General features: G+C 41.0%; 1 protein-coding gene across 1 annotated transcript in view; it reads right to left on the reverse strand.

Annotated features, from left to right (window-relative positions):
• Positions 1 to 6,368, reverse strand: part of polrmt (polymerase (RNA) mitochondrial (DNA directed)) — a 47,911-nt gene extending 41,543 nt beyond the window's left edge. Inside the window, exons 1-4 of the mRNA XM_069694891.1 lie at positions 6,202 to 6,368; positions 4,410 to 4,505; positions 3,264 to 4,090; positions 2,784 to 2,917 (exon numbers count right to left, since the gene is read on the reverse strand). Of these exons, the coding sequence (XP_069550992.1) occupies positions 2,784 to 2,917; positions 3,264 to 4,090; positions 4,410 to 4,505; positions 6,202 to 6,343 (1,199 nt within the window). The 5' untranslated portion in view covers positions 6,344 to 6,368. The remainder of the gene's footprint in view (positions 1 to 2,783; positions 2,918 to 3,263; positions 4,091 to 4,409; positions 4,506 to 6,201) is intronic.
• Positions 6,369 to 12,735: the final 6,367 nt, after the last annotated feature.

Here is a 12,735-nt window from a genome sequence, read left to right on the forward strand (position 1 = left end):
TATTACAGAGAAACCCAACAATTCAACAATTCCCACATAAGCTAGGAGGGGAAAAAAATTCCTCTTTAAGGGAGAAAAACCTCCAACAGAGGGAAGGAAAAACTCCCTCTTAACAGGAAGAAATCTCCGACAGAACCAGGCTCACGGGTGGGCGGAGCCATCTGCCTCAACCGGTTGGGGTGAGAGGAGAGCACAGAGAGAAAAGGACAGCATAGAGATAGAAGAGAAGAACTGTTGGTGGAGATGACAAGCGCAGAGCAGAGACATGCAGCTCCATGATGGGACATCATTTGCATTAGCATACATTTTTGTGTCGCTGTCATTTGTTTGTGTCTCACTTTTCCCAGTTCAATGCTAAAGGCTTAACTCTTAATTTGGGGATCAAATTTCATAAAACATGTGAAGTGAAAACAACTGTATCAAATGAAATAATGATGATAACAAAAATAACATGATATTGTTTTTGTTTACCACAGTGAGGTTAAATGCTCACTACCATCATTACAATAACTTTGGCTATTCATCATCAACCAATGTTAATTCGCAAGTGTTTTGTTTTAGTTTAGTTGTGTTTTAGTTGTGTTTTGTGACTCAAGAAGTGCATCTCAGAATCTCCTACAGTGGACTTACAATACAGTACAGTAGATGTCAATCTTTGACATTTCTGTAGAAATAAATCCACTTGGATCTATTTATCGTCTATGTATTTGTAACATTGTATTTACTTATAAACTTGTACAGAGGAAGTTATGAATAGTCTTTTGTAATCTGTCCAGTTCATATAAGTGACCGATGACCACCTGAGCACAACTACCAGTTTAAATGCTGCACAGTGTAGTTGAGTGATGTTTGTGGATTTGAATAGGGCTGACTGTCTAAATGCAACACTAAACAGTTGACTAGCAAACAAAGGGATTGTGAGACATGGCCAGACAGGATACACACAACTTGAATACTTAAAATTGTTATTTAAAGAAACGCTGCATTTCTCGTCTGTCATCTCTAATACTTATGACTAGGACAGCATTCTAAACAGGTTAGCTTATTGTGCAGAAGGCATGCATCTTATGAAAGCAAATGTTCAGCAGGGTCTATGTATCAACATGTATTAAAGTAAATGTAACAAAACCACCGCTGTGCGCTGTAGGTTTTCTGCAACAATAACTCCAGTCTAATGTTAGGCTCATCAGAAAAAAATTGAATATGAGCCCTGTCACTGCCTGGGCAGCGGGCCAGGTGATTGCATTCTGAATTGGTTGCCATCAAACAGGAGCACACGCTGCGACTCATGTCGCCTGCTCCTGAAGCTGTGAGTTGTGCCCAGTAGGTTGATGTGTGCTAGATGTCGTGCAATAAATTAAGCAAGTCAATTAATAATACTCAACAGTGATTTGTCAGGATGACCCAGTTACTGCTGAGACAGAGCTGGGCTACAGGCTGTCAAGGTTGCCCTTGATGAAACCAGTTGCAAAGCTTAAAGAGAAATTAAATAGCCCACAATGCATGCCAGGTTAGTTCTGCTGCTTTGTAACAATGTAATTAGTCTAAGCGCACCTCATTAACACTGTCAGCATGCTGACACAACCAAAACCATTTTAAGTGGCCTTGAGAAAGCAACACTAATTAATACAAGGATTTTTCACAATTAGCATAAATTTTAGGAAGCAATCTCATCATGCAGGGTTGCTAAAGAAAGCAGATAATTGATGAGGGTGAGGAAGAGGAATAAAGTGCCGGGAATCCCGGTGGTTGTCAGGTTCATGCAGGAGAGGCACTGAACACTAATGTTGTTTCTCATTCAAAATAAAGTATTCCTTTGTTCCTGTGTGACACGAAGGACAGCCTGGTTTTCACAACAAATCCAGTGAGGTGTTAATGTTATAGCAAAGTGGAACTCTAATCATTCGCGAACACAGGACGATGCACAAGGACAAAGAAACAATAAGTGATTACAAAATGAGCAGAAAACAATTTCAAAAACTTAAATTCAAGAAACACAGCGAAAAATCCAAAGAGGACATTTTGATAAACAAAACAGACCTTGATTGCACATCTAAAAAGTCTCATCATGGTCTTTTGAGGTCTTGCTGCTGGGTAATCCCCACATGCGAAGAGTGGTGAAAGCAACACAGGACCAACACTGCATTGCTACAGTCAGATGTTAAAGGGATTTGTAAAACCTAAAATGCGTCCAAACGTTGTGCGGCAAACAATTCTAAACATATGGTATCCAAGAGTGGATAGAAGTATCACTATGTAGTGAATACACGATGTGCAGCTCGAGTCACTGAAGCCAACTCCTTCTAAATCTGAACGACATGCTGCTGGGAACTGGCAAAAATGTCAAGTCCAGTGCTTTCATAAGTTATCATTGACACAGGCAGTGCTTAAATCTCTGCAGTGTGCTGCAGCAAAGTGACAAAACGCTGTTGATGCTGTTTAAATAGGCTGATAAGCCACTTTCAGAGGACACATCACCTGAAACCTTAAGAGACACTGCTTCCCTCACACCATTAATGAGATAAAGAGTGTCAGCTGTGACTACAATTCTAAGTAAATAGTATCTGCCAGAAACAATGTGCAAAAAAAAAAAAAAAAAAAAAAAAAAGAATGAGCAAAGCATGACCTCTGCTGGTACGTCTCTGAACTACTGCTTGTCCCATAGTCACATATGCCGCTAGTTAAATATATCAGTATATAAGCTATACTGAAAAAAAAATTGTTGATATGTCAAATTCAAGTAATTACACACACAGGTCTTCATGAGGTGTTTGCACACATACCTCGAGACGACTCTTGGGGAGCAGTTTGGATTGCGGCCCATACACTCCAGAGCAGCAAAGTAGGATCCCAGATTTGGTTTCAGACTAGCTTCTTCTAGCAGAATAAACATGCGGCCGATCTGACTAAGTGTACCCTACAAACAGAGAGACATGGGAGGGTCAAGAACATTTATTTGTGACTGAAGGCTTCCTTCAGGGAAAACATTTTGACACATCACAGTAAGAAAACCACAGAACTAAACAATAACATTTGTTACAACTAAATTCAATTAATGTGCTTTGGTTATTAGGCTCCTAGTAATCTGACACACCGGATATAGATGGTATAAGCCTGCCATTGGTTGAATACATTAGATCACATACTCCTCCCGTTCCGCTGTCTGCATGTTACAAAATCCTTGTCACAACCAAAAACATCAACCACCTCGAAGCTACCAAGTCTACATGCTGGAAATGGCAACATTTTGTAGTTGAACTCACCTTCTTGGCCCACACCCTCATCACGATGTTGTAAACTCCTGTGTTTAGTTGTTTACGTCGACTCATCACTCTGTGCTGACTGAGCAGGAAGCTGTGTGCCCGCTCGATGTCCCCCGCAAACACACACGCCTCCAGGTAAGATCGGATGCTGAGCTGAATGTCCCCACATGCACTTCCTTCGCTGTGCTCCTGCAGGCGCTCTGGGTTACTTGAAGACGTCCAGTGGCTTACTTGCTGATTGAGTCTCCTCTCCAGCTCCTCTACCTCAGCCAGCTCCTTGGCTCTGTCCTGGGGATCAACACCAGTCTGTTCTTGTCCCTCCTCTTCACGAACCTGATTTCTAGAGGCTTTTCGTTCCTGTTTGGATACTTTATGCGGCATGGCTGCGGTGCCTGCAGCATCAGCAGTTTTTGAGGAAACTGCTGCGCGAATTTCATCAGACAATTTCACACGACCTCTGCTCTTTTTAGCTGCAGTCGAAATAATTTTATGTGTCGTACCAGTGGGCATTAAGCTGCTTTTGCTACCTTTAGATTTTGCTGCTGGTTTCTCTTTGACATTCGTTTGTATATTTTGCTGAAGGTGCTCCTGTTTCTTCAGTTTGATTTTCTTCTCCTGAGTTAGTTTCTCTATCCAGCGGCTTGGTTGAGATTTAGAGCCCCCTTTACTCACAATCTGTCCAGATTTAGGAATGTCCGTTTTCTCCTGAGGTGTGCATCTGGGACCCCTCCCAGCTCTTCCATAAGGAGCTTTAACAAACTGCACCTTCACATGTTGGACATCTAGAACGATGTCAGACTGCAGTTGTTGGATCCTGGCCTCAAGTACTGAGAGGGTGATTAGAGAAGGCATCAAATGTGAATCAACAAAATGACTGACAAGCCCTTTTCAGAGTAATACAATAAAATACAGAAAACAACATGGCCTACACTAGCTGACTAGGCCTGTTGAGTACTCCATCATCTCACAGACTAATAGCACACAGATCTAGAACACATAGGAACTCTTAAAGAAAGGCTACAGACCCATTAGTGACAGAATCTGTCTAAAACAAAACAGTAAAGTGAGGCTGATAAAAGATGCAGTTTGGGCAGGCAGCATACATAATAGGCAATCAACGACATCAATCCTTCTACATAAACATACCGTCTAACAACTGAGATTGTTCCAGTACACGTTTCTTCACATCTTCTGTCTTTGGGATTACAAAGGAAACATTTCTTCTTTGATGCAAAGGTGTCTCTGAAAAACATGATTAAAAAAAAAGGTTGTTCTTAAAATATCAGTTAAAAAAGATACTGCAAAATATCCTGCTGCATGAATATGACTCCACTTCCCATAAATAATATGATATCAAAATAAATATCAAACAGCCTAGGCTTGGATTTGCACTCCATTTAAAAACTAGGAGGATCAGTATCTTGCTTAAGGACAAAGAAGCATTTGAGAGTGAACCATAAAACTTTTGGATGCCCCCCATGCAACCAACAATATCAGCCACAGTTATGTCATCCAAAATTATGATAGTGACCAAAATGCAGTTCACTGAATTTTTTTTTTTGTTCAATTCAATTCAAGGGAAGCCTCAAAATGCAGTTTGTCAAAATACTTGAAGAATATACATTAACAGTGTGCGATTCTGTGCTAGGTTATGTTTACAATAATACAACATATATATATGTCATATCATATTATTTATATATAGGTCGTATTATCAACTACTAATCTTAAGGTGTAGACAAAAGGCTGTGTATGTAAATGACCAAACCAAAAGGTCACGGGAGGAGGTCTGCAACCTTTGGGGTCATATTCTGTTTCTCTTTGAGGTACTGTGTAAAACCAAAAGGTCACAGTCGGGGGTCTGCAACCTGTGGGGTCACATACTGTTGTTCTTTGAGGCATTAACAGGAACAGACGGCTGTCTGGAGGACTCTAGGGGGTGAAGTAAGACAACCACCACCTCCACCAACCAACAAAGGATACATCAATACACATGACTTTTTGGTGTCTGTACTATAAGAAGACTGGGGGAGGGAAAGTCAGGAGATCAGACTTCGTGAACTGACACATACTCTGTTGCGGTCAGGGAAACATAGTCTGGACCCAGAGCTCTGTAAACTGGTTATTCTGCTGCTGTTAAATAAATATCTTGAAGCCTGACATATTCTCCTATTGCCTCATTAAAGAACACGCAGGACTGGGGTCTGACACATTTTGGTTACTAGCATGAGCCCAAGTCCAACAACAGTCATATGACATGTAACACAACACTAAGATTGACATACATACAGTATATCCTATGCATGCATTTGTGTTTGTGTGTCTCAGACATTCCCTTTCGCTCCATATGGGACACGTTGATACAAATTGGGCTGCAAGATCTGCCCAGTCTCCTCCTCCTGGGAGTATTTAGAATGCTGTAGAGGTCATTTAAGCTTTTTGAAATGGGAAATTAAAGACCTTAACTTGTTAAAGTAAATGTTTCTGATTTCAGTGTTGCTTGTTTGTCCCAACAAGAAGGCTACAGCTATGATGACTGAGTAGACCCAACATTTTATCACCATGCAGTGCAATGGAGCTGAATGGCACTATAAACTTTTCTGATTAGGAGTTTGAAATTCAAACAGATTCTCTAGAGTTACTCAAGCTTTTGCTTTTTGTATTCATATACAGTCACTGCCATCGTGAAATGTCCCGAAACACACAGTTAATAACGTGAAGGCTTTAAGACTCCCCAATAATGTATATTTACCAGACTGTTAAAGGAACTAGCCAAGGTCTTTGCTCAAAGAATTTAGTAAACACTGGGTTATATTTGCGTGTCACTACTTTGACATTCAACCCAAGAGTCCTCGAGGAGACTCTGTAAACTTGTCCATCACACTGCAGCTGAGCCGCTCGTGTTTCCAACGTGAGACCGTGTCCTGCCTCGGCTCACCTGATATCCGTCTTACTGCGCCGTGTTTCGCCGACGCACGCAACCGGCAGGTGTCCGCAAAAGACACGCGAACAGCAAACTTCTCAAAGAAACTGCGACGATTCAGGCATTTGGCAAAGGCACACACTCGAAGAAGGGACATGTTGACATGTAATAAACGCGTTACTCCAACACACTAGGCAGCCATCTTAAATGAGACCAAGCCAATCGCGAGGAGTGATAGTCGCTGCTTCAGGCCTGATGAGTTGAGTGCAGATGAATCGAGCGAGATTTCTGGGGGCATTTGTTTGTTCTGCCTTTACTGAAAATGTTCCTTGGAGTGGATTCAGGACAAAATGAGAGAGATTTAAAAGTCCAGCATTAATTAAACTACAACATATTCTAATAATGACCCCATTTAATCATCTATTTCCCTCTTTATAATATTTTAGGCAAAGCCACACTGAATTAATTGTGATTGTTAAAAAAAATAAATAAAAAAAGAATATATATAGCATATATATATATATTACTATTTTTCAGAATGTTTTTTAGTGGCTTCAATGACATCTTGATATACAGTCGTTCGACATGAATGGTGAATCATGTTTGGGCCTACAGATGGCGGTCTCACCACAGTCAATCAAAGTGTTACCAGAGGTCAAATCGGAGAGCAAGGTGAAAATGAGTGTCTTGCAATAATTTGAGTAAAAATGTGTCACATTTTGATGTTTCTGATCAAATGTACATATACACCCCATATAAACACATCAGTCTTTCAGATATCAGATGTTTTGTTCATCCTCATGTTATTAGTAGGCTATAGTTTACTTTAGATAACAAAATGTTTCTACTAGCTTTTTAAATTGGTTTTATGTGCTATAAAACTGGCCAAATCTTCAAAATTAACACATTTACTGTACTAGGTTTCCTTGTGCAAATGTAAATACTGGATAGGAAGTTGGTAAAATAGTAATAACTCTGCATAAGATCTTTTAAATGCCGTAAACGGTTGCATAAATCTATTTCAGGATTCTTTTGAAGGACAGAAACTGCCACTTAAAATGGCAAACAATTCAATATAGTAGTTTTCCCAGGACTTGCACAAGTTATTGTGGATATTACCATTCAATCTAAACTTCATTAACTGAGTAAAAACAAAGTAATGTATATGAGGTTACATTTGTCACCAGTAATGTAATCTGAAGCTGGTGGTTCAACATGCAACTTGCTCTCCTGTCCACTCGACCACAGTACTTGTTACAGCATGTTGAAAATTATTGTCTTCTTTTTCTAGTCGACTTTTGAAGTTCAAACCTCATATAGTTTAAATCAAGTGTGACTCAGCTCCAGATTGAAAGTAAGACTGAATTTATCTCATTGACATCCTGTAGACGTACTTTCTGACCCCCAGCAGTGTTAGCCTCCCCTTGTCATGCGTCCATAAAGCATTCTTAAACACTTTAGCAGCCCTTTGTGTCTCGGCAGGCTGGAGGTTAACACAAGCACTACTTGACAGGGGTGTGTGTGTGTGTGTGTGTGTGTGTGTGTGTGTGTGTGTGTGTGTGTGTGTGTGTGTGTGGGAGGGAGGCGGGGAGGGGGGGGGTGTCAGATGGGGGGGTCAGAGAGGGAAATGAGGTCCGGGCAGTACATCTTTTCTCAGTGGAGGCAGTGGCTGAGAGCACAGCGGTGGGTGTCTGCTGCTGAGCTGTAGGTGAGGATCAGGAGGTGTTTGTTGCCACGGTTCACGAGCAGGGCCCCTTGACAGCCTCGTTTGATGTGGTTGGCCCCTGTCGGCGGCTGGCTCTTTGCGCTGGTGTGACAGTCATTGCCGGGTGAGTGACTGTCAATGCCCCAACCGACAAAAGAGGAGAAGACAGGCATTCATGGGGCCTGATAATGGCCAGGCCAGGACAAGGCTGCCATTCTCGTACACTTTGATCATGTGGATTCTTTTGCACACCTTTGTCGGGGCTCCCTATTTGTTTAACAGATGGAGAGAGGGCTGTTATTGAAACTGCTTCACCTGGCTAGGGAAACTTGATGGAGATACTTCTCTGTGAGATGCATGTAGGGCTAAATGCCTTTGGCATGTGTGAATGTGTTTGCATGTGAGCATCTTATGTGTGTGTGTGTGTGTGTCCTTTGCACTAGAATTAGTGCCATGTCCTGTCTGGAAAAAAAAACTTGGCTTCCTCTATGAAACTTCCCCATGAACCTCTGTATATGTGACATCTTATTAAAAACATTGTTTTAAATCAGCCTTCGAGATTCAAGCTGATACCTTCTGCACATTTGTATTTTTTAGAATCAGCTGTAAACTTCCACAGCAAATTTCAAGAACAATATTCCTCACCCATTACTGTCCATTACAGTGAGACAGACAGCAGCAAAGGCCTTTACTGGACTGTTATGACTCACATGATCTTCCTGGGTTTCCCCACACATGCATTTTAAGATGGATTCAATTAGTGAGTCAGTTCAGTCTTAAGATGTGTCATGCTACCATTTACAAGTGCATCTTAATGGAAGAATTTGAGAGAATCATGTACCATACAGACTTTAATGATGCCAGGTCGACCTCAACATCCAGACAAAGCTATTGTACCTGGAGTCAACAACGCACCCTTCATTTTCATTATGTCAGTGATGAAGTGCCAAGTCAGCAAAGACTTGTCATCTTTTTATAGACTTCTGATAGATCAGATTATGTGCAGAGATAATTAATCAGTCCTGACAACTCGAATGTTTTTTTAGCACCCTTTATCAGCCAGTTGGATCTTTGCTAGCTATCTTGTGGAAAACTGGGATGTTGTATCTGTCAGAACTCTTCTCAGCATCAGTCAGACAACTCACTTATCAAAGCGTTGCTCACAATAGACAATGGTCATGAAGCAGGATATGCAAATGTCCTCAGTGAGTCGCCAATCACAGCTCAAAGATATCGAGCACACGTGCGTTGGGTCTGAACCAACAAAACAGGCAGCGTTTGACACACCGTAACGATAAACTGCGCGATCACTAATCATTTACTGTCCGTGAATAATATGTATGAGGTAATTTCCTTCCATAAGTGTTTTAATTTTTGTACTTTCGCATACATAGTTAAAGGGAAGAAGATTGTTGTGATTCTGGAAAGAGTTTCATCTCAAACAAGGAAAATAAATAACCCTGAGTTGCAGAAAATTGCACCAAAAAGCACTAGGTCAAGGGTGAGTAGCTAAAACACAATGACAAGAGAAAGAGAGGGACAAGAATTTAGCAGGAAGGCAAAACAATTAATAATAGGGAGCTATTACTGAGGGATTGTCAGTGCTAGGAAGGAGGTCAGGTTTCAGGCCCTTTTGAAGACTTTGATGGTACAAAACAGGCCTCATTATAGAGATATTATCTCTATTCATACACTTACAGAGCCGCTTGGATCCCTGCTGGGAAAGATTAGGTTCCTCCACTTCAGAACATCCTTCTTGGGTGCCGGGCTCTCAGAGCGCCCTTCTCAGTTCACGGCACACCCACGCTCACCCACGGCTCAACACAATTCAACTCAACACAGCTAAACTCAACTCAGGGGGTACTGATCCTGTATAATCCACTCGTGTTGTGGTGGTTAGATAGACACTAAACTGCAGCTAGCCAGATCATAGATCTTTTTAGCCATTACTCCAGGGATGGCATTGATTTTCTGACAAACCACCGTGTTAGTCCTGACAGAAAAATCTAAATAAGTATTAAATGGAATAAGATGAAATTTCGTGCAGACATTGGTGGTCCCCAGAGGACACCTGAAATCCCCCCTGACACCACTATTAGGTTTATATTTGTAGTTTGGAGTGAAATGTTTTGTCTCGAAAAAGACTGCTATCAGGTTTTGCACAGAATCAGGATAAATTGGGATAAATCCACAGACTGTTTATAAAAGTGGACCTGGCTTCCGGCTCTGAAAAATGAGGCCGACACGGATGTGCCTTAAACTGCGATACCACTGAATGCTGCCAGACGTTGGCTCCAAAAAGCCTCCGGCTCCATATACTCCCATTCAAAGTCTCATAAAGTTCTCAGTCAATAAAATTTCTCCACAAGTTATTTTGGTGTTGTTAGCTAAAGTCACTCCTTCTTATTAGATTCATGGCGGTCCATCTGAAAATGATCCCGTCATTTATTATGAAATAAGCTTCAAAAAGCCGTGTTTTTGAGGGCGTGTCAGTTTGATTGACAGGCCTGCGGTGCAGTCAGATTACAGCTATCGGAGGGCAGGAAGTAGTGTCGCCAGGTTTCCAATCAGATCGAGTCAGATCCACCGCTCACTCCTCCCCAGCTCGCCCAACTCTGGTCACTACCGGCTCCAAACCGCCCCGGACTAGCAGGATGGCGCCGGCCAAATACTGAACTCAAAGCTTCCTAACGGCTGTTCACAAACCAATGGGTGGCGTCACTGTTGGTTGCTGCTAGGACAAAATCCTTAAACTTTCCTCTACTGACATCATCAAACTTTTAATCTGTCCAATACTTATATCCAATTATGAAAACGGATGGTATTCCCTCACCCTCAACTGGAGTTTGTGTTGGGGAATGCTGGCATGCCAACACACACAAAGAAGTTAAATTAGCATCTAGCTAATGCTAATGTCAGTGTTCCTTTTTCTTTCTTTTTTTACAAAACTTCCTTGTACTTGCTTTTGATCAGTGGAATTATTAGTGCAATGGATTACAAGCAGATTTAATTACAAACTGCAGCTTCAACGTAGACTGGAAATACAGTTACATTTGCTGGATATTTATTAAAATCTCAGTTTTTGTTATGACCATGAACTCACAGAAATGACTGCAGTTTTCAACATCAAAGTATAAAACAGGAAGACGTTGCATGCTAAGACATTTAGACAAAGAGCCACGTTATACTTGTGTCTGCTCTGGCACTGAGCTCAGAGCCCAAACATTTGCTTCTAAGACACCACAAAGCAATCTGCTGCCACATCTGACATTCACATGAGGCCCAAGCTTTGTTGTTGACCTCAGGAGGCAGTTTTTGAGGAGTTCTGCACTACATAGAATGATTGTATGATTTTAATGATGGGGAATTTTGGCAAAGGAGTAACAAGTGGGACTTCTGGGGCTTCTTCTGCTCTTTTTCTCTCTCACCTTCTCTTTATTTCCATGCGTGTTCTGATTGTATGGTTTGTGTTTGTTGTTGGCAGAGAGACACCTCTATAACAGAGAGATCAAAAGCTACTGACAAGTTTCAAAAATGTCATGTATTTCATAAATTAAAGTAGTGGGCAGTTAGATACACAGGCTGGATTGCACACTTTGCATTAAGAGACAGTTTGCACAAATCTGTATATCTTTAATTTCAATAATTTTGAATTTACACTCATTTGTTAAGTGTGTGGTAGATAGATTTTGACTTCTAGAATATAGTTATATACTCTTTGGTGTTAACAGATTTCTATAAAAGAAAATGTGCATTAACACATTCAGATTAAAAAAAAGTATCACACATTCTGTTTTGACTGTTTAGTACAGTTGTCACTTTGCTTTGAACATCAATGTCATACTGGAAAAGTTGTTTAGAGTTTATACATCAGTCCAATTGGACTGTTAACCGGAAGCCTCATCTAACATGTGCAACAAATGATCGGGCTCTATCATTAAAGAGAAAGGAAAGGGACCAGCGCTTTGTAATGTGGGTTAATTCTTACAATTATCTATTCTCTGGAGCAAAAATCATGTTAAAGATCATAGAAACCAACAGATTAGACTGCCAGGAGCTTTAAAGTCGGCCATGATGATCCAGCTCCATCAGTGTTGTACTTGTTGTGTTTTCAGGAAAAGCATTTTTCACTTTTAGACATTATGAAGCAAATTCTACTTCATATACAATACTAATTGAGAAAAGATTATTTCAAATGCCGCCTAAAACCGACCTACAGTTTTTTTTTTTTTTAAATAGAGAAACAACTTTGTTCCCAATTCTGTGCTCATCTTTGTTTCTCATTCTGACTTCTATTGGCTCCAGTAATGTTGAAAAGCTTACACACTGTGGTGTGAATATTTTACTTTCCTGGACAGAGACAGGAGGAGAGAAAAGACGAGTTGAAGCCAGGGGAAGTCAACAGGCATGGCAGCATGCTTTAATTGAGGGTGAAAGACTGTGATTTTTAAGAGCTCACTACATCTTTGCTGAAAGTAGCTTTGATGAGGAGCCTCGTGGGCAATGAGGACTAGAGCATAGCGGTAGGTAGACAGGAATGGCTTGGGGGTTTAGAGCAGTGACTGGTGACTGGTCTTTTTCTCAAGTTTTTTTTTTTTTTTATGATGGTAAGGTTTAAATGGGAGCTAGGCGGACAGCAAGTCTCTGGGGGCAGTTAACGAGCTTAGAGAGTGTGAAGTGACTGTCACACTCTCTGAGTGTGAAGTCCTCAAACACACCTCCAGCACTGGACAAGGGTGGCCCCAGGGTGGTACTCATAATTAAAACAAAGACTCTATTAATAAAGGAGATGATTGCCAAAGCTAACCGGAGAGTTTTTGCATCTTATCTCTTGCTTTCTAACA

This window comes from Brachyistius frenatus, unplaced genomic scaffold (genome assembly GCF_029030835.1).
Source record: "Brachyistius frenatus isolate BFR_SWC_R1_liver_20210118 unplaced genomic scaffold, ASM2903083v1 Contig_18, whole genome shotgun sequence".
Lineage (NCBI taxonomy): Eukaryota > Metazoa > Chordata > Actinopteri > Embiotocidae > Brachyistius > Brachyistius frenatus.